Genomic DNA, 22,198 nt, shown 5'->3' on the forward strand with positions numbered 1-22,198 from the left:
AACAAGGTTTTTTCTGGTGTTTTTCACTCGAGCCGTAAATAAACGTGTAAATGAGCCGCGTGTGTTGTTCACCTGATGTGGACGCCACGTTTAACCCTCAGCTCCTCACTTCCTGTCTCTGAACTGATGCTGAGGGATCGCCGCTGACCGCCTCTCTCTCTCTAATGTCCCTCTATCTGATAACGGAGGCAATAAAACTAAATCCAATCCCCTGACATCCCTCTCTCCCTCTCTCTCCCTCGCTCTCTCGCTCTCTCTCTCTGTCCCTCTCTCCCTCTCTCTCTCTCTCTCTCTCTCTCCGTAGCTCGCGGTGGCAGATTCCTCTGACGGTCGCTGTGGGAAACGCGTCCACTGTTTGCTCAGAGAGCCTCATCTGGATCAACAACAAGACAGGTACGGCGGCGCCAGGGTGCCTCAGAAGTCTTTTAAATCCCGCCGTGTGCACGCTCCGAGGCCCGACGTCCCCTCCTGAGACCTTTATTTTACCGTCTTTATCTTGTTACCTTGAGAAAAGGAGCCGTTATCTCGGGATCCTTTCATGTTCACACACATCACAAATTAATGATCTCATTATCCCGAGGTGTGTAATTCGGAGTCAATGGACTAAAAACACATTCTGTCAGCAGCGGGGACCTCACTCTCCACCTGTTTATGGAGAATAAAGCTCGTAATAATACAATAATGCTCTGTCTCAGTCAGGGGAGTGCATATTTGCCTTTTTACGGAGAGAGAAAGTCCATCTGGGTCTGTTTTTGGAGGGTGCAACTCTGTCTGGGTCTGTTTTTGGAGGGTGCAACTCTGTCTGGGTCTGTTTTTGGAGGGTGCAACTCTGTCTGGGTCTGTTTTTTGGAGGGTGCAACTCCGTCTGGGTCTGTTTTTGGAGGGTGCAACTCTGTCTGGGTCTGTTTTTGAAAGGGTGCAACTCTGTCTGGGTTCGGTTTTTAGAGGGTGCAACTCTGTCTGGGTCTGTTTTTGGAGGGTGCAACTCTGTCTGGGTCTGTTTTTGGAGGGTGCAACTCTGTCTGGGTTCGGTTTTTAAAGGGTGCAACTCTGTCTGGGTCTGTTTTTAGAGGGTGCAACTCTGTCTGGGTTGATTTTTTGGAGGGTGCAACTCTGTCTGCGTCTGTTTTTGGAGGGTGCAACTCTGTCTGGGTCTGTTTTTGGAGGTTGCAACTCTGTCTGGGTCTGTTTTTGGAGGTTGCAACTCTGTCTGGGTCTGTTTTTGGAGGGTGCAACTCTGTCTGCGTCTGTTTTTGGAGGGTGCAACTCGGTCAGGGTCTGTTTTTGGAGGGTGCAACTCTGTCTGGGTCTGTTTTTGGAGGTTGCAACTCTGTCTGGGTCTGTTTTTGGAGGGTGCAACTCTGTCTGGGTCTGTTTTTGGAGGGTGCAACTCTGTCTGGGTCTGTTTTTGGAGGGTGCAACTCTGTCTGGGTTTGTTTTTGGAGGGTGCAACTCTGTCTGGGTCTGTTTTTGGAGGTTGCAACTCTGTCTGGGTCTGTTTTTGGAGGGTGCAACTCTGTCTGGGTCTGTTTTTGGAGGGTGCAACTCTGTCTGGGTCTGTTTTTAGAGGGTGCAACTCTGTCTGGGTCTGTTTTGGAGGGTGCAACTCCGTCTGGGTCTGTTTTTGGAGAGTGCAACTCCGTCTGGGTCTGTTTTTGGAGGGTGCAACTCTGTCTGGGTCTGTTTTTGGAGGGTGCAACTCTGTCTGGGTCTGTTTTTGGAGGGTGCAACTCTGTCTGGGTCTGTTTTTGGAGGGTGCAACTCTGTCTGGGTCGGTTTTTGGAGGATGCAACTCTGTCTGGGTCTGTTTTTGGAGGGTGCAACTCTGTCTTAGTCTGTTTTTGGAGGGTGCAACTCTGTCTGGGTCTGTTTTTGGAGGGTGCAACTCTGTCTGGGTCTGTTTTTGGAGGGTGCAACTCTGTCTGGGTCTGTTTTTGGAGGGTGCAACTCTGTCTGGGTCTGTTTTTAGAGGGTGCAACTCTGTCCGGGTCTGTTTTTGGAGGGTGCAACTCTGTCTGGGTCTGTTTTTGGAGGGTGCAACTCTGTCTGGGTCTGTTTTTGGAGGGTGCAACTCTTTCTGGGTCTGTTTTTGGAGGGTGCAACTCTGTCTGGGTCTGTTTTTGGAGGGTGCAACTCTGGCTGGGTCGGTTTTTGGGGGGTGCAACTCTGTCTGGGTCTGTTTTTGGAGCGTGCAACTCTGTCTGGGTCTGTTTTTGGAGGGTGCAACTCTGTCTGGGTCTGTTTTTGGAGGGTGCAACTCTGTCTGGGTCAGTTTTTGGAGGGTGCAACTCTGTCTGGGTCTGTTTTTGGAGGGTGCAACTCTGTCTGGGTCGGCTTTTGGAGGGTGCAACTCGGTCTGGGTCTGTTTTTGGAGGGTGCAACTCTGTCTGGGTCTGTTTTTGGAGCGTGCAACTCTGTCTGGGTCTGTTTTTGGAGGGTGCAACTCTGTCTGGGTCTGTTTTTGGAGGGTGCAACTCTGTCTGGGTCTGTTTTTTGGAGGTTGCAACTCTGTCTGGGTCGGTTTTTGGAGGGTGCAACTCTGTCTGGGTCTGTTTTTGGAGCGTGCAACTCTGTCTGGGTCTGTTTTTGGAGGGTGCAACTCTGTCTGGGTCGGTTTTTGGGGGGTGCAACTCTGTCTGGGTCTGTTTTTGGAGCGTGCAACTCTGTCTGGGTCTGTTTTTGGAGGGTGCAACTCTGTCTGGGTCTGTTTTTGGAGGGTGCAACTCTGTCTGGGTCAGTTTTTGGAGGGTGCAACTCTGTCTGGGTCTGTTTTTGGAGGGTGCAACTCTGTCTGGGTCTGTTTTTTGGAGGTTGCAACTCTGTCTGGGTCGGTTTTTGGAGGGTGCAACTCTGTCTGGGTCTGTTTTTGGAGCGTGCAACTCTGTCTGGGTCTGTTTTTGGAGGGTGCAACTCTGTCTGGGTCGGTTTTTGGGGGGTGCAACTCTGTCTGGGTCTGTTTTTGGAGCGTGCAACTCTGTCTGGGTCTGTTTTTGGAGGGTGCAACTCTGTCTGGGTCTGTTTTTGGAGGGTGCAACTCTGTCTGGGTCAGTTTTTGGAGGGTGCAACTCTGTCTGGGTCTGTTTTTGGAGGGTGCAACTCTGTCTGGGTCGGCTTTTGGAGGGTGCAACTCGGTCTGGGTCTGTTTTTGGAGGGTGCAACTCTGTCTGGGTCTGTTTTTGGAGCGTGCAACTCTGTCTGGGTCTGTTTTTGGAGGGTGCAACTCTGTCTGGGTCTGTTTTTGGAGGGTGCAACTCTGTCTGGGTCTGTTTTTTGGAGGTTGCAACTCTGTCTGGGTCGGTTTTTGGAGGGTGCAACTCTGTCTGGGTCTGTTTTTGGAGCGTGCAACTCTGTCTGGGTCTGTTTTTGGAGGGTGCAACTCTGTCTGGGTCTGTTTTTGGAGCGTGCAACTCTGTCTGGGTCTGTTTTTGGAGCGTGCAACTCTGTCTGGGTCTGTTTTTGGAGGGTGCAACTCTGTCTGGGTCTGTTTTTGGAGGGTGCAACTCTGTCTGGGTCTGTTTTTGGAGGGTGCAACTCTGTCTGGGTCTGTTTTTGGAGGGTGCAACTCTGTCTGGGTCTGTTTTTGGAGGGTGCAACTCTGTCTGGGTCTGTTTTTGGAGGGTGCAACTCTGTCTGGGTCTGTTTTTGGAGGGTGCAACTCTGTCTGGGTCTGTTTTTGGAGGAAATACAGCTCGCTTTGGATTTTTGAGGGTGAAGCTAATTCTGACCAGTGCAACTAAAACCCATTCTGCTTCTGTGGATAAAACCAACTATAGTTTTGTTTATGGACATTCAAACCCATTCTGCTTCTGTTTCTGGGTTTTTTATTTTTACAGCAGCCGGTTCTGGTGCAGTTTCAGGGAGACAAAGTCATTTTTGAGGAATCAAAGTTTGCTCTGGTTCTGTTTATGGATATGAACGGTTCATGGTGGGAGAAGGTTTCAGAGTTCAAGACTTCAAGAGTTTCGTTTCAACCAGAAAGGGAAGGAAGTTGGAGCCGTGTCTGAAAGCCATGAGCTTTTTTTATCTACTGGCTTCATTAAATACAGAAAATGCTTCATGAAGTGTCACAAGGCAGGAGTCAGTCAAACTGCCGTAAATAAGAGGGAGTGCACCAACCAAGGCTGGCTGTGAAAGATTCATTTAGCATGTGGACGGGAAAGCACATCACTATTTCCCCAAACATTTGCACATCGCACACTTGTTGGTTAAACTGCCAGGTGCCAATGGTGGCACCCTTCCTTGGATCTGGGCAACTGTGGCGTAGTGGAAGAGTAGGTCGTCCTCCATTCGAGAGATCGGCGGTTTGATCCCCACCTCCCCCAGTCCAGTCGAAGTGTCTTTGGGCAAGACACTGAACCCTGAATTGCTCCTTGTGCTGTGCATGGGTGTGTGAATGTGGTGTGAATGGTCAGATTAGATGGTCTGTAGATGTCCACTGCCATCAGTGTGAATGTCTGTGTGAACGGGTGAATGTGACAAACACTGTGAAAGCGCCTTGAGTGGTCAGAAGACTAGAAAGGCGCTGTATAAGGACAAGTCCATTTACCATTTATCATCTTTCTCACCATACAGTAACAGCAACCGTTCAAACACTGCTAACAGAACAGCGTGGTATCGTCTGCGTATCGGTTGACTTTCAGCACACATCCTAGCTCTGAGGTCGGACCGGTGCCGTTTATATCAGGAGTTTACGGTCAATGCACTGACTGACTCGTGTTTTCTCTTTTGTCCCAGAAACCCACCGGAGTGTGCAGATGTATGACAACACCTGGTTGCTAGGGAACATCAACCAGACGGGCTACTTCCGTGTGAACTACGACCTCCAGAACTGGAAACTGCTGATTCAGCAGCTCCACAACAACCTCCAAGTACGTCCGTCCGTATCTGACTGACCTTACCTGTTGAGCCCTCTCTCCTCTGTCTCTCATACGACCTCTCTTCCTCAGATCATCTCCGTCGGAAACAGGGCAGGACTCATCGACGACGCCTTCAACCTGGCCAGGTGAGTCGTCTTTTAACTGGGTTATTTTTTCAATTCAGACACTAAGGGCGCCCTCCCACTGTGCCTCCGTCCCGTGCCCCGTGCTTTAGGGTCTTTGTCCCCCCCTCCAGCCCCGTTTGTACTCACACTACCTGGGCCTCGGAGAATGCTTCTTGCTGCCTATACGTCATCACGCCGTAACACGTCACACGCATTGATGACGTCATGGCGATGCGTGGCTTTGTTTCCAGATCTTTCCGTAGACCTCTGAGTTTTTGTGCGTCTTGTCGACTGTTTTTGAATCTTTTCATCGACCAAATCTGCAGTAAACACTCCACCTCCGCATCACACCAACGTGAACCTTTCACCGCCATTGTTTGAAATGTCCGCGCATGGTCCCTCCTTCTTTTTTCTACGTCCCAACAGGCGCACAGGAAATGACCTCAGAACCGCCGTAGGCGTCGGGCTCGTGCACGTGCACACGCTCGTGCTCGTACATGTGCAAACGTGCTTTACTAAAGCCCACCTCTCCCAAACGGGCCGTGGACGGCAAGCGTGCCGCTCCTAGACGTGGTACGGTTGCACTCACACTGGTCAAACGCACTAGGCTTGACCCGAAAAACCTGTCTTGGCGCGGTGCAGAAGGACAGTGTGAGTGCACCCTTACAGACACAAATCCTGTGCACAGAAGCTAAACTGAGAGCTAGAGCTCTAATGGACAGAGGTGAAGGAGCCGACGTGAAGGATCACACCTGGCGCTGACCGATCCGCGTCGCTTCATCCAGAGCAGAATGAAAGAGATTCACAAACAGCCTGAGCCAGATGGGAACTCTGTGATGAACGAGGGGGGGAGAGAGAAAGAAAGAGAGGTATACGAGTGTGTCGTTCCTCATCCTGATGTTTTCAGCCTGGAGCTTCTTGAGCTCGGTAACCAAAATCCACTCCGACACCGACCCTATAACTCAATCCACCTCGCCTCTCTTCCCTTTTTCTCTATCTCCGTCTCTCTCTCTGCCATCTGTCTTCTGTCATGTTGAATGAGCCACAGCTGGAGACGACTGTAGGAGTGTGTGTGTGTGTGTGTGTGTGTGTGTGTGTGTGTGTGTGTGTGTGTGTGTGTGTGTGTGTGTGTGTGTGTGTGTGTGTGTGTGTGTGTGTGTGTGTGTGTGTGTGTGTGTGTGTGTGTGTGTGTGTGTGTGTGTGTGTGTGTGTGTGTGTTTTAGCTCAGCAGGAGGTTTCCGTCTGTACACAACAAGAAACAGAGCTGCGGATCATTATTAATATGCGCACTGACAGCAGAAGACGCTCCCGCTTCAGCCTGCATCTGTCGCTATGGTAACACTGAACACCGTCAAAGCGCACAACGCGGCGGCTTTCGTTCAACAAAGACGTTTTTTTGTAGTTCAGAGATGTTTGTTTTAATATGACAACACACACTTTTTACGCTTTTTATGGTGGAAACGTTTGAACCGAGTACTGTAAACCTGTTTGAGGTACTTGTACTTTAATTGAGTATTTAAAAATAATAATAATTTAAAAAAATAAAAATAAAATCAATTAAATATCAAACAAAACACGTCTTTCATCAAACTGTAAGCAGAAGGAGAAGCAGCAGCATCACTGGTCGATTCTTCTTCTGTTTGCAGTTTGATTGGCCGAGGCGTGAGCGATCGACACGGAGCTGACTGGTGGTGGCAGGACTGTGTGTGTGTGTGTGTGTGTGTGTGTGTGTGTGTGAGAGAGAGAGAGAGAGAGAGTGTGTGTGTGAAGCTAGTTGAGCAGCAGTTTAGCAGTAATAAATGGCCGTGTCTCTGTGAGTGTGTGCTTAAACAGTGATGGATGTCACCTCTCTCTCTCTCTCTCTCTCTCTCTCTCTCTTTGTGTGTGTGTGTGTGTGTGTGTGTGTGTGTGTGTGTGTCGGTCCCTTGTTAGCTCTTCACTGAGCCTGCTAATGGCTAATGGACAAACAATTAACTGGCCCTTAACGATGTTAACGAGTTAATGAGCTCGTTAAGACGACAACACTGGGATGCACACACACACACACACACACACACACACACACACACACACACACACACACACAGACTGTAAATGACTGAGGGTAAATTGAAAATCTATAGTCTCCTCACCTCGCTGCCTCCGTGTGAACAGAACCACCTGACGAACAGTTTAAAGCCGCGCCGGCGTCCCCCTCGAGGTTCAGCGCCGCGGCGACTGAACGACGGAGCGTGAAGTTCGTCCTTCTGGCGTCAGAGGGAAAGTCACAGAGACACAGAGTCGTTCAAATCCAAAGGGTTCAAACACTGAACGGCCCTGAAAAGCGGCCGATGTCCCCAGAACAAGGTGACCTCGTCCTGTTATTTACCCTCCTCAATCGTGTTCTTCATTCATTCATTCATCTTCAGCCTCTTGTCCCTGTCGGGGTCGCGGGATGCTGGAGCCGATCCCAGCTGACAGTGGGCGTGAGGCGGGGTCCACCCTGGACAGGACGCCAGTCTATCACAGGACACATAGAGACGAACAGAGACAGACAACCATTCACACCTACGGGTGATTTAGAGTCATCAATGAACCGAACACCTGCACGTCTTTGGACTGTGGGAGGAAACCGGAGAACCCGGAGAAAACCCACGCAGACACGGGGACAACATGCAAACTCCACACAGAAGGGCCCAGCAGGGATTCAAACCAGGAACCCTCTCGCTGTGAGGCGACAGTGCTGACCACCACATATATTTTTGACTTTGGGGAGGACAGACAACCATTCACAGAGAGAGAACATGCAAACTCCACACAGAAGGGCCTGCAGTCGGGATTCGAACTGGAAACCCCCTTGTTGTGAGGCAAAAGTGCTTACCACCGTTCCACCGTGTCGCTCTTAATGTTGTTGGGTGGTGGGGGGGGGGGCATTTGCGAGAACAGAGACATAAAAAGAAAAACAGACCTCCGCAGATGGGAAAAAGTGGAAAACACCTCCGTGATGAAGTAAACAGATCAATAGCGCTGGATGCTGCTGCTGCCATGGCGATCACGATCTCTCCCTCCCTCCCTCGCTCTGCCTTCGTGTTAAGTCCTGTCACACGTAAACAGAAAGTTGTTGTAGATTATGCTAATGGTCTCAGGGGCCAGGTGCATGATGGGAATTGGAGATGAGCGTGTGGAGGCAGATTATGGAAATATGAGGGCCTGGAGTTTAAAGTTTTAGAGGGTCTTATCTCCGACAGATTAACTCTCCGCGGAGTTCACGCGCTCTCCCTCTCTCTCTCTCTCTCTCCCTCTCTCTCTCTCTCTCTCTCTCTCTCTCTCTCTCTCTCTCTCCACCTGTCTGTGTCTAAATTAAAAGAAGTAAAAGTTTATAAAAGTGTTTCTCTGACTCTTCAGTGAGGGTCATTTATCCTCTTCGGTCTCAACACATCGTCGGAATCAAACCAACGACCCTAACACGTCCTCATTGATATTCATGAGCGGTGGGAGGGGCTCAAGGTCGACGTAGGGAACAGCCGAGACGCCGTTGTCGCCGCTGTCACGACCACCTCGGCCCAAAACTTTATGAATGTTAATGAATGCACGAAGGACGCTCGTTAATATTCATGAGGGGGGCGGGTGTTACCGGGGCAACTGAAGAGCTCCGCTGACATTTAGAGGAAGTTTTTCTTCATACTGTGGTTAAGGAACACACACACACACACACACACACACACACACACACACACACACACACCTTGAGATCAAACATGCATCACGATCAGGCTTCAGATTAATCTCCTGTCCCAGAATGCACCTCCGCGTGTGTGTCCTCAAAAAAGTCCAGTAGCGTCTCCGTCGAGGTCCGTTCTCTCAACTTCTACTACGGAAGCCTCCATCTTGTCTTTGACTCCGCCTCATTTCCTCTGACCAAAAAAGGGGAGGGGCGTACGTCCATCTGGCTGACGTTTACCTCCGAGGAGAAGTGAGGGCCAGAGGCTAGCTGTCACTCAAAAGGCCACGCCCCTAATTATTCCTAAACTTTAACCTCCAATAAAATAAAAGTGCAGAAAAAGTCCATTAGGGTTAATTTTGCGCCAGATTTGCACTTTAAAGGGATTTATTTGTACCTTTGTAACGTCAACGTCAGTTCATGTCTCTCTCTCTCTCGCTCTCTCTCAGGGCCGGGTACCTCCCACAGGGCGTCCCCTTGCAGCTGATTGGCTACCTGCCGGAGGAGCCGTCCTTCCTGCCGTGGCACTCTGCCAGCCGGGCGCTCTACCAGCTGGACAAACTTCTGGACCGCACGGACGAATACAACCTGTTCAGTGTAAACACCCGATCAATCCGTCCTCCAGCTGCGTGTTAGCTCAACGTGTTAGCTGAGTAAACTGCGTCCTCAGCTGGCTGTCTCTTCATTAACTCTATAATGATGTGTGTGTGTGTGTGTGTGTGTGTGTGTGTGTGTGTGTGTGTGTGTGTGTTTCCAGGACTATGTGTTGAAGCAGGTTGCGTCACGGTACCATCAGATGGGTTGGCCAACAAACGGCCCCGGCAGCGAGGGCAACATGCTGCAGGCGTCCTACCAGACCGAGTATGCAACACACACACACACACACACACACACATTTTAATTAAAAGGATGTCAAGTGCCGGGTCTCTGAGTGAACACACCGTGGGCGTCTGTAAGTGCTCGTGATCCGCTCTGTTGGTTCAAGTACGAGCAGCACGAGGTGGAACAGATCTATATGTTAAATATATATAATCTAATATTTCAACACGGTTAAAAATGATTTGACCCAGAACTGCACCGAGACTTCAATACAATAATAATAATTTACAGTTAATGTTGCACTTCTTTCCCCGGCTCCAGGTAAAGTTGATGTATTTTTTATCTTTAAAGATCTTTTTTCGGCAGTTTTCAGGACTTTTATTATGAAGGACGGACAGGAAATAGGGTGAGAGAGAGGGGGAGAGTGGGGGAAACTGTCACGTGGGGTGACGGAGAACACACGGGGGTGGGACCCAAATGCAGACGTGGAACTCAGGAGACGGTTTTAACAAATTTAATAAAACTTATTTACAAAAAAATGCTTTAAACACAAAGAGAACTGATACAAACTGGACACGAGGCATGAACACAAGAGGAACAGGTACGCAGGGAGACATCAGGGTGTGCAGAGGGTATGATCCGGCACCGAGTGACGCTCAGAACCGGGTTAATACACAGAGAGGCAGGTGATCAATGCTAACGAGGATCACCTGCCAGGAAACTCAAACCAGAGAAACAGGAAGGGAGCACATACAGAAAAACGCTAACAGAGGGAGACTGTCCTGATCCAATCACGACAGACACATGCAGCAAAGGGCCGCAGGTCGGAGTCGAACCCGCGGCCGCTTCCTCAGGGACCTTCAGTCTCTTCACATGGGGCGACCGCTCTAACCGCTGTTCCACCGGCCACCCCCATGTATTATCTTTTGCACGTTATCTTTGTGCTGTTCTGCTCTGAGCTGCTGTAACAGTGAAGCTGTCGCTCTTTTCTGGAGTGGTGCAATGACGCACGACACCTGAGACGGTGTACTATGCTAAGCTAGGCTACATAGCTGTACCAGAGATAAAACTAAGGATTTTTTTAAGATGTCAAGATGTTCTTCAAGTGTCTGATGATCCACATGTGATGCTTCGTCTCCTCAGGGAGTTGCAGAGGGAGCTCATCATGCTAGCGTGTAGCTTCGGGAACAAACAGTGCCACCGTCAGGCCGTCGCCTACATCTCTGACTGGATCTCCAGCAACAAGAACAGGTACACACACACACACACAGACAGGTACACACACACACACACACACACACACACACACACACACACACACACACACACACACACACACATATATACAGTCTTTATTTAACCTTTGAGCTGCTGTTGGAGCTAAGAACTCAAATATTTCCATGTGATGTCACAGCAAGTAATTCTTCCCTTTCTGGCATTTTGACCCTTTTCTCTTCTAAAATGCGCATAATAAGCATAATATACACTAAAATATAGAAGAAATCCAACAGGTGTTGACACTCAAATATTCAATTCTCGTATATTTTGTGATAAAATAAATTTAATTCGGCCTGAATAAAATGATTTTCTGAGCTTACTGTCCGTCATCTGTTGCTCCGTTTCACTTGCGCTGCTCACGCTGCATTCAAGTGCGATGGGAAGTCCGAAGTTTCGGACCTCCAAAAAGGTAAAGTGCACTGGAATGACTGTCAAAGTGGAACCTCCTACTGGTGAATTTGGGCCAGATCAACCTACCCTGAATGCTCTAGTACGAGGTTCCACTTTGACAGGTATTCCAGTGCTCTTTACCTGTTTTGGAGGTCAGAAACGTCGGACTTCCCATGGCATTTGAACGCAGCATTTCTCTCTCAACGCATGTGTCGGGGGAGGAGGGAGCGTCAGAGGTCAGGCGGGGGGAGGAGGGTGGGACTTTGGAGGGAAGCGCTGTGAGACATGCAGAAAAGGTAATAATTGTCGCCCCGTTCATCCGTACTCACGCCCGTCCTGTTCTTATGAACGCCGTATCTCAGGAACGGCTGGATGCATGTTCTTCAAATTTGGCACAAACGTCCACTTGAACTGTTGGTTTCACACAAATGCAGCTTCATGAAGCTCCGTGAAGTATTTTCTTTATTCTCTGAGCCCACCGGATGATTCTCTCTGTTCAACTAATACTTCAACAAATCAACAGCAGAACCGTGTCTCTATGTCTGGAGCACCGTTGCCACTGTCATTAATGTCGTCTGTGTGTGTGTGTGTGTGTGTGTGTGTGTGTGTGTGTGTGTGTGTGTGTGTGTGTGTGTGTGTGTGTGTGTGTGTGTGTGTGTGTGTGTGTGTGTGTGTGTGTGTGTGTGTGTGTGTGTGTGTGTGTGTGTGTGTAAGCAGCCCACTCCTTTTACCTGCAACCAAATCTTCCCTTGGGGACAATAAACGTTACCTTACCTTATACTGTCACAGTGTTGAATAATGAATGTTGAGCTGCAGGATCTCCTCCGTCTGAACCCCGACAAACACACCCAGTTTGCCTCCTGTGTGTGTATGTGTGTGTGTGTGTGTGTGTGTGTATGTGGGGGGGCTTATGCATTATTCCAAATGTATACCTCAAAATTCGTAGTAGAGTAAATGTGTTAGAAAAGAAGAGAAAACTCCCATTTCACACCTGCGATGTACAATACAGCTCAGTTATTTTACCCTTTATTCCAGTTTCTACTCCCTTCACACTCTGAGCTCGATGTTTGAGTCAGTGTGAGTGTTTTTATGAACGAGTGTTTGTGTTTGCACCGTAGCATTTTTCATTTCAGCGGTTTATAAAGTGGCTTCTGAGTCTGAGCACACGTCGTGCTCTCAGTGAACCCCCAAAAGGTACAAGGAGACTTTAAAAAAGCAGCGCAGCAGTTCCTTCTATCCTCATCGATCCCTTTGTTTTATTCCACCCCTCCTTCTTCTCTTTTCTCTCTCTCTGCCTTTAACTTTTACTCTTTTATGTCCTCCTCCTCCTCCGCCGACTCGCCTCGCTCCCTCCCGGTCCTTAACGAGATCTGCAGAATTAGATTTCAAACAGCAAATTAAATAGAAACAGATGCTGGTGTTGACGATGAGAGCGGTGCTTGAATTTAAAAAAAGCACCAAATTAAACAGTGTTACTCTGTGCAGCTGATTTTATGATTGGCTTTTTTTAGAGAAGGAGACGCTCACGTCCTCGCTGGCGTCACATTCAAGCTCACGTTTCCACGTTTGTGCTAAAGTGCATCTAGGAGCCTAAATGTGTGCTAAAGTGTCCTCTACGAAGACAAAACATGTGCTAAAGTGCCCTCTAGGAGCCTAAACATGTGCTAAAGTGCCCTCTAGGAGCCAAAACATGTGCTAAAGTGCCCTCTAGGAGCCTAAACATGTGCTAAAGTGCGCTCTTGGAAGACAAAACGTGTGCTAAAGTGCCCTCTAGGAGTCAAAACATGTGCTAAAGTGCATCTAGGAGCCTAAATGTGTGCTAAAGTGGCCTCTAGGAGTCAAAATGTGTGCTAAAGTGCATCTAGGAGCCTAAATGTGTGCTAAAGTGTCCTCTACGAAGACAAAACGTGTGCTAAAGTGCCCTCTAGGAGCCAAAACATGTGCTAAAGTGCCCTCTAGGAGCCAAAACATGTGCTAAAGTGCGCTCTTGGAAGACAAAACGTGTGCTAAAGTGTCCTCTAGGAGCCAAACCAGGTACTAAAGTGTCCTCTAGGAGCCAAAACATGTGCTAAAGTGTCCTCTAGGAGCCAAAACGTGTGCTAAAGTGTCCTCTAGGAGTCAAAACGTGTGCTAAAGTGTCCTCTAGGAGCCAAAACATGTGCTAAAGTGTCCTCTAGGAGCCAAAACGTGTGCTAAAGTGTCCTCTAGGAGTCAAAACGTGTGCTAAAGTGTTCTCTAGGAGCCAAAACATGTGCTAAAGTGCACTCTAGGAGACAAAACGTGTGCTAAAGTGCGCTCTTGGAAGACAAATCGTGTGCTAAAGGTCCCTGTTCTGTGGCGAGGATGCATTATATGTGCCCTTTTTTTTCCTTCTCGCCCCTGCCCTTCAAAAAGTCTGTGCACGCCGCTGCTCAGATGCCATTTTTCCGAAAGCTAAAGGTGTCACGACCTCTACGCCCTTCGGCAGCGACTGTTCTCAGAGTGAAGTGGACAGAAGGAGCGGCGAGGGATGACGAACGTGACGGCTTCTCACTGCAGCTCAAGTGTGGCCTTTTTAAAATTTTAGCAGCAATTTGGAAACGCTCCCGTTTTCAGTGCCGGGGCAGTGGCGGATAAATCTACACTCATGAAGGATTCATGTCTCCGGGGGGGACGTCTCTTTCATATTTCAGGCTCCATTCAGTGATTTTAATCCCGTTCGGAGAGAACATGTATGTGGATTCATTAACGACCCGCTCTTTATCAGAACGCCACGATAACTAAGGGAAGGAACGACCCTCTGGTGTGTGCAGGGGCGTGTCCACACACATTGAAATAACATTAACCTCTTAATGCTCAGTTGTTGATCTAGAGTGACGATGTCTGTGAATGCTTTAGGTCTCTAGTTTGTGGTTGTAAAGTTTCATGAGGCTGTGATTCTCCTTGGGGTCATAACGGCTCATTAGAGACGATGAAACGTCTCCTCTGGGGACGGACGCCATCACACATGAAGACGACTGGGCTCATCGAGTCCACAAGAGTCTCAGCTTTACAGTTTATGACCTTCAACGCTGTTTATGGACCCCAGTGTGCACACATATGCCCATACATCTCATCTTCAGCCTCTTATCCTGGATCGGGTCTCGGGGGCAGCAGCTCCAGCAGGGGACCCCAAACTTCCCTTTCCCGGGCCACATTAACCAGCTCTAACTGGGGGATCCTGAGGCGTTCCCAGGCCAGTGTGGAGATCTAATCTCTCCACCTGGTCCTGGGTCTTCCCCGAGGCCTCCTCCCAGCTGGACGTGCCTGGAACACCTCCCTAGGGAGGCGCCCAGGGTTCATCCTTACTAGATGATCCTGAACCACCTCAACTGGCTCCTTTCAACGCAAAGGAGCAGCGGCTCTACTCCAAGTTCCTCACGGATGCTGAACTTCTCCCCCTCTCTCTAAGGGAGACTCCAGACCCCCTCCTGAGGAAACACATTTCACACGCTTGGACCTGGACCTGGTTCTTTGGGTCCTGACCTGGACCTGGTTCTTTGGGTCCTGACCCAGCTTTCATGACCACAGGTGAGGGTAGGAACCAGGACTGAGGGTAGATCCAGAGCTTTGCCTTCCTCAGCTCTCTTTTCATCACAACGGTGCGGTAGAGCGACTGCAGCACCGCCCCCGCTGCTTCAATTCTCCGGCCACGCTCGTGCTCGTACACGTGCAAACGTGCTTTACAAAAGCCCACCTCTCCCAAACGGTCTGTGACCAGCCAGCGTGCCCCTCCTAGACGCGGTACGGTTGCACTCACACTGGTCAAAGGAACCAGACTTTAGCCGTGAAACATGTTCGGGCACGGTACGGATGGACAGTGTGAGTGCGCCCTTAAAGCCACCCGTGCAGGTCTGTGACGGGTGCTGTTCTCTTCTGGACCGTGTCTGCTCTCGGTGATGTGGTGTGAGCGTGAAATCCTGGACAGTAAATGTCGATCTGCTGTGAGTCCAGCTTCAACTCCACAGCAGAACAGAGCGGTGACACCAGAGGAGATAAAACCTTTGATATGAACGAATAAAAACAGCAGAGCTGCGCCCCACCTGCGTCTCTCTCTCTGCGTGTCAGGAACCACCTGCTGTAACGGGACGCCGGTTCAAACCCCCTCCAGAACAATGAGTGTAATCACTGCTCATGTTTCTGTGGCCGCACCCCTCTGGAACATTAATCACGTCCCACTGAGGTTTCATGAATGGATAAATGTAATGTTCATTTCTGCATGTTACGGCGGAGAGGACGGCGCAGAGGTCAGAGCCTCTGTGTCCGGACGTTTCCGCTACGGCCTCTTCACGTCTCGTGTCTGAGAAGAAGAAGGTTGTGTGTTCAGATCACGTCGGGGTCACCAAGTTATGGTAGAACACTGTATTATAAAAATAGAAAGGTCTATAAAAAGGAGTCTCACAGACATCGACGTTTTCTAAGGGCGCACTCAGACGTCTCTTAACAGAACTTCCCGTCTTATACTGATGTTCGTGTGCTGACAACGTACACGCCCCATCAGGTCATTCCAATACACACCCATACATTTACAATCAGTGGCGTCTACTTTGTGTCCAGACGTGATCGCGCCCAAATACAGTTCTGTTGTTTTCTAAACAGAATGTGCTTCTCAGGCCGACGTCCCCAGAACAACGTGACCTCGTCCTGTTATTCACTTCCTCAATCGTGTTCTTCATTCATTCATTCATCTTCAGCCTCTTGTCCCTGTCGGGGTCGTGGGGGGCTGGAGCCGATCCCAGCTGACATCAGGCGTGAGGCGGGGTCCACCCTGGACAGGACGCCAGTCTATCACAGGACACATAGAGACGAACAGAGACAGACAACCATTCACACCTATGGGTGATTTAGAGTCATCAATGAACCGAACACCTGCACGTCGTAAATAGGAGGAAAACGATGCGCGCTCTGGTCGCAGCGACAGCGCGGCGGTCGTCGGGCTTTAAGCACCTGGACCGAGCTCACGTCGCTCTCCAGCAGAGTGATTTTCAAACAATTGACAGTGACATTCAGACGGCAGAGGCAGACAGACAGATGGCGCAGGGACATGTTTACTGTCAGAATGGGAGTTTGATGCAGAGGAGGGTTTGAGTGGGAGGGAGAGATATTTCAGGAGAAAGATGAAGCTTTAGCACATAAAGCATCCTCTGCAGACTGCTCAAACACACACACACACACACACACACACACACACACACACACACACACACACACACACACACTCGCGGTGTGTTAGTCATAATGGGATCAGAGCCATCTGGAGGTTCCCAGAGACGCTGCTTTTATAGTCTGCTAAGAAAGAAAGCTGCACGTTATTGCTGTTATTTCTATTAAAGATAGCACGGAGGCTGCAGAAGTGGCAGTGATCAAACAGTAACAGCCGTGGAGTCGCTGCGACTTAACGTTTGACACCGTAAACAACCTCAGACGCCACACACACACACACACACACACGCCGCGTTATCTGGACCAACACACTCAACGTTCAGGAATCACACACTTAAGTGTTGGCAGATGTCGTCTGAGTGGGACTTAAACACCACAGCAGCATAAGTGTGTGTGTGCGTGTGTGTGTGTGTGTGTGTGTGTGTGTGTGCGTGCGTGCGTGTGTGTGTGTGTGCGTGTGTGCGTGTGTGCGTGTGTGTGTGAGTGTTGAAGCTTGCCCTTAAGTGGAGCATCTCTAAAATGATTTCCCAGGTCGGTGAATGATGTAATTGTCCCTGCATCGCTCCCTCTGAACTCACTCAGAATACACACACACACCCACGTGTGCACACACACTAACCACACACACAACCACACACACACACACACACACGCACACACACACACACATACGGTGTTAAGTATATATATTTTTTGCCGCCAGCTGAGTTCACTGTATTGTGATGAAAGTTTTTTAGTTTTGCTTTACTGATTTTACTGAATTTAGGTCAAGCACACACACACACACACACACACACACACACACACACACACACACACACACACACACACACACACACACACACACACACACACACACACACACACACACACACACACACACACACACACACACACACACACCATGCCCCAGCTGGTTACTGGCCTTAATCATCAGTAAAGCAAAAAGGTGAACATTTCTCTCACACTACAAAGTGTGTGTGTGTGTGTGTGTGTGTGTGTGTGTGTGTGTGTGTGTGTGTGTGTGTGTGTGTGTGTGTGTGTGTGTGTGTGTGTGTGTGTGTGTGTGTGTGTGTGTGTGTGTGTGTGTGTGTGTGTGTGTGTGTGTGTGTGTGTGTGTGTGTGTGTGGGCGCGTGTGTGTGTGTGTCTGGTTGCGTGCAGTAAGCCCAGTTCTATGCGTGAGTGCTCGAGTTGTGCAGCATCACTGGGGCTCATCCACCTCGCCCCCGTGCCACTTTTGGGCATCAAACACCGGATTTCTTGCATTTTGGCGTATTTTCATAAACTCGTGTACGGTTGAAATGTTTTTATTTATGTAAAGAGGAAACACACTCGTCTAAACTTAACCGTCTCCTTTAGTCGTCTAAACTTAACCGTCTCCTTTAGTCGTCTAAACTTAACCGTCTCCTTTAGTCGTCTAAACTTAACCGTCTCCTTTAGTGTCTAAACTTAACCGTCTCCTTTAGTCGTCTAAACTTAACCGTCTCCTTTAGTCGTCTAAACTTAACCGTCTCCTTTAGTCGTCTAAACTTAACCGTCTCCTTTAGTCGTCTAAACTTAACCGTCTCCTTTAGTCGTCTAAACTTAAACGTCTCCTTTAGTCATCTAAACTTAACCGTCACCTTTAGTCGTCTAAACTTAACCGTCTCCTTTAGTCGTCTAAACTTAACCGTCTCCTTTTGTCGTCTAAACTTAACCGTCACCTTTAGTCGTCTTAACTTAACCGTCTCCTTTAGTCGTCTAAACTTAACCGTCTCCTTTAGTCGTCTCAACTTAACCGTCTCCTTTAGTCGTCTAAACTTAACCGTCTCCTTTAGTCGTCTAAACTTAACCGTCTCCTTTATTCGTCTAAACTTAACCGTCACCTTTAGTCGTCTAAACTTAACCGCCACCTTTTGTCGTCTAAACTTAACCGTCATCTTTAGTCGTCTAAACTTAACCGTCTCCTTTAGTCGTCTAAACTTAACCATATAAATGTCATATTTCGTAATTGTTGCGTTATAATTCACAAGTTATCGTACAAACCGTCTGATGATGACGTGTCGTTCATCAGCTTCAACATGAAGAACGTCTGCGTTCGAACCCCGTTAGTCCTCCGACAGAAGGGCAGAAGCCAATTAGTGCTCACTGAGACTTTCAGGGTCCCAGTTGGTGTGAAACCGCCTTCGTCTCTGCTTTTTCTGAGTCCGCAGGAGACGTGAGGGGAGGCTTTAATGGAGCCCCCGAAGGAACTCAGCATTCCTCACGCATCCGGAGAGAGTCCTGCTTAATCCCGCGGACGTGTCTTATCGGGGTTCTTAGCTTTATTACTTTCTCCCGGTCGCTCTGACTCTGACATCTCGTCCCCGCTGCGGCACAGAAGACGAATCAAACACACTGTGGGAGATCGTGTCCACGTGTCTGACGTCTCGTTGTCCTCGTTGTGTCTCTTTGCAGGATCCCTCCCAACATCAGAGACATCGTTTACTGCACCGGGGTGAGCCTGATGGACGAGGACGTGTGGGAGTTCATCTGGATGAAGTTTCACTCCACCAACGCCGTTTCAGAGAAGAAGATCCTGCTGGAGGCGCTGACCTGCTCGGACAACACCTTCCTCCTGAACAGGTACTTTACAGACGACACGCCGCTGTTTGTGATGCTTTAAAATGTAATTCAGGCGCCAAATCATCCCTTTTTTTCAGCACTTATGCTCGTGTGACAACTATTAACGTGGAAATCCGGGAGAGTCGCTAACAGCCGGATGTGGCTAACAGTGATTAGCTCGGGGCAGCACGGTGAAGGCATTCAAAGGTCTTTTTTAACCACTAATGCTGCTGAAAATAACAGCAAACCTCTGCAGCAGCATGAGAAGAGTCCCTACACACACAACAAAGCAGCAACAGCGTAGTTAGTGAAGCCAGAGTTTATTAAAGAGTGTTTAAGGGTGCACTCATACTGTGCCTCTGTACCGGGCCAAAACACGTTACACGGCTAAAGCCTAGTTTCTTTGACCAGTGTGAGTGCAACCGCTCCGCGCCTAGCTGCGGCACGCTTGCCGTCCACGGCCCGTTTGGGAGAGGTGGGCTTTAGTAAAGCACGTTTGCACGTGTACGAGCACGAGCGTGCGCACGTGTACGAGCACGAGGCCTACGGCGGTTCTGAGGTCATTTCCTGTGCGCCTGTTGGGACGTAGAAAAAAGAAGGAGGGACCATGCGCGGACATTTCAAACAATGGCGGTGAAAGGTTCACGTTGGTGTGATGCGGAGGTGGAGTGTTTACTGCAGATTTGGTCGATGAAAAGATTCAAAAACAGTCGACAAGACGCACAAAAACTCCGAGGTCTACGGAAAGATCTGGAAACAAAGCCACGCATCGCCATGACGTCATCAATGCGTGTGACGTGTTACGGCGTGATGACGTATAGGCAGCAAGAAGCATTCTCCGAGGCCCAGGTAGTGTGAGTACAAACGGGGCTGGAGGGGGGGACAAGGACCCTAAAGCACGGGGCACGGGACGGAGGCACAGTGGGAGGGCGCCCTCACACTGTCCTTCCGTACCGGACTAAAACAGGTTTTTACGGGTAAAGCCTAGTTCGTCTGACCAGTGTGAGTGCAACCGCTCCGCGCCTAGCTGCGGCACGCTTGCCGTCCACGGCCCGTTTGGGAGAGACAATGCTAACCCCGATCAAACACCATGTCTGCAGGAGTTAGAAAGATATTTCACGTACGTCTCAGATAGCATATAAACGCAACAATGCTAACTGTAAATGTGATCTTATGTGGGATGGCTCCGGTTACAACAGGACGTGTTGTAGTAGGAGCCCTGCTGGAGGACGCCAACCACCAATCACTCCTCTGAGACAGGAGACGCTACAACTACACGGCTACAGTCGCCGGATTAATCTCAGTTTGTCGAGAGATTGAGAGGATTTACAGAAAAACCCGGCGATCGCACTAAGAGTTCGACTGCGAACACGGCGAGTTTGTAAAGACGTGGAACTGAGCGAGACAAAGAGGCGGGATTTTCACAATAAAACTCATCCGACAGTGTGTTCAGAGTTAACCTTCATCTTCTTTTACTCTACTGTGTGTGTGTGTGTGTGTGTGTGTGTGTGTGTGTGTGTGTGTGTGTGTGTGTGTGTGTGTGTGTGTGTGTGTGTGTGTGTGTGTGTGTGTGTGTGTGTGTGTGTGTGTGTGTGTGTGTGTGTGTGTGTGTGTGTGTGTGTGTGTGTGTGTGTTGGTTGTTTGTAGCTGCTGTTCTACCACCGAATCAATTTTCTCTCTGTTCCCACAATCCCTCTGTGCTCAAACCATTTCCTGTGTGACCAATCAGTGTGTGTGTGTGTGTGTGTGTGTGTATTCTTTCTTTTTTATTCTGTGTGTGTGTGTGTGTGTGTGTGTGTATGTGTGTGTGTGTGTGTGTGTGTTAGTGATAGCTGCTATCTGAACATGCAGTACTACCTCTCTGATTGCAGAACAGTTTACTGCGGCTGGAAAATCAATACCTGACACACACACACACACACACACACACACACACACACACACACACACACACACACACCGATCCGTCTCACTGTACAGTTTTGAGTGTGTGTGAGATTCATCCTCGCTATTTTCTCAACAGAGAGAGAGCAGCAGTTAGCGCCTGATAAAACACTCTGCTGTTAACACACACACACACACACACACACACACACACACACACACACACACACACACACACACACACACACACACACACACACACACACACACACACACACACACACAGAAGGTCAGATTTACGTACATTAACGGCCTCAGGCAGATTTTCTCGGCAATTTTACTCAATTTCCAGCCTGATTCTCTCTCAGACTTCATCACAGTCACCTTCACACAAACTGCTGAAATCATCACGTAGAAGCCTGATTTACATTTATATCCTTTATTTATCAGTAATACGGATTTAAAGGGACTCAAACGAACTCAGGTCTTGTGTTGGTTTCTGTGTTTTTCCACCGGCGCCTCGTGTCCTAAAGACCTGCAGCTGCCAGACTCCCTTTAGTGCGCCCTCCCACTGTGCCTCCGTCCCGTGCCCCGTGCTTTAGGGTCCTTGTCCCCCCCTCCAGGCCCGTTTGTACTCACACTACCTGGGCCTCGGAGAATGCTTCTTGCTGCCTATACGTCATCACGCCGTAACACGTCACACGCATTGATGACGTCATGGCGATGCGTGGCTTTGTTTCCAGATCTTTCCGTAGACCTCGGAGTTTTTGTGCGTCTTGTCGACTGTTTTTGAATCTTTTCATCGACCAAATCTGCAGTAAACACTCCACCTCCGCATCACACCAACGTGAACCTTTCACCGCCATTGTTTGAAATGTCCGCGCATGGTCCCTCCTTCTTTTTTCTACGTCCCAACAGGCGCACAGGAAATGACCTCAGAACCGCCGTAGGGCTCGTACGCGTGCGCACACTTGTGCTCGTACATGTGCAAACGTGCTTTACTAAAGCCCACCTCTCCCAAACGGGCCGTGGACGGCAAGCTGGCCACAGCTAGACGCGGTACGGTTGCACTCACACTGGTCAAAGGAACCAGACTTTAGCCGTGGAACCTGTTTGGGCACGATACGGATGGCCAGTGTGAGCGGCTCGCTCCATAGCTGCTCATCTCATCCGTGGAAGCCTCCATGTTGTTTACACTCAACAGTCTCTTCTCATTTCACTTAAATCCACCTCTAAACCAACGCTGATTGAGGTCGCTGGTCAAACTCGCGGGATAGGGATGGTCTGATCGAAAATGGTATTAAGTATTTTCCTGGATATCAGTATCGGCTTAAATATTCTAGTACCATCACAACCCTACAGTAGTAGTCATATTTTCCAA

At 49.2% G+C, this 22,198-nt stretch overlaps 1 protein-coding gene across 1 annotated transcript in view; it reads left to right on the forward strand.

Moving 5' to 3' along the window:
- trhde.1 (thyrotropin releasing hormone degrading enzyme, tandem duplicate 1) overlaps positions 1–22,198 on the forward strand; it is a gene marked incomplete at both ends in the record, with an annotated part of 161,576 nt that overhangs the window by 134,945 nt on the left and 4,433 nt on the right. The window contains 7 exons of the mRNA XM_083935349.1: positions 305–393; positions 4,735–4,868; positions 4,947–5,002; positions 9,131–9,278; positions 9,439–9,542; positions 10,644–10,751; positions 18,787–18,954. Coding sequence (XP_083791475.1) covers positions 305–393; positions 4,735–4,868; positions 4,947–5,002; positions 9,131–9,278; positions 9,439–9,542; positions 10,644–10,751; positions 18,787–18,954 — 807 coding nt within the window. The remainder of the gene's footprint in view (positions 1–304; positions 394–4,734; positions 4,869–4,946; positions 5,003–9,130; positions 9,279–9,438; positions 9,543–10,643; positions 10,752–18,786; positions 18,955–22,198) is intronic.

The sequence above is a fragment of the Echiichthys vipera genome, assembly GCF_963691815.1.
Source record: "Echiichthys vipera genome assembly, chromosome: 20".
NCBI lineage: Eukaryota > Metazoa > Chordata > Actinopteri > Perciformes > Trachinidae > Echiichthys > Echiichthys vipera.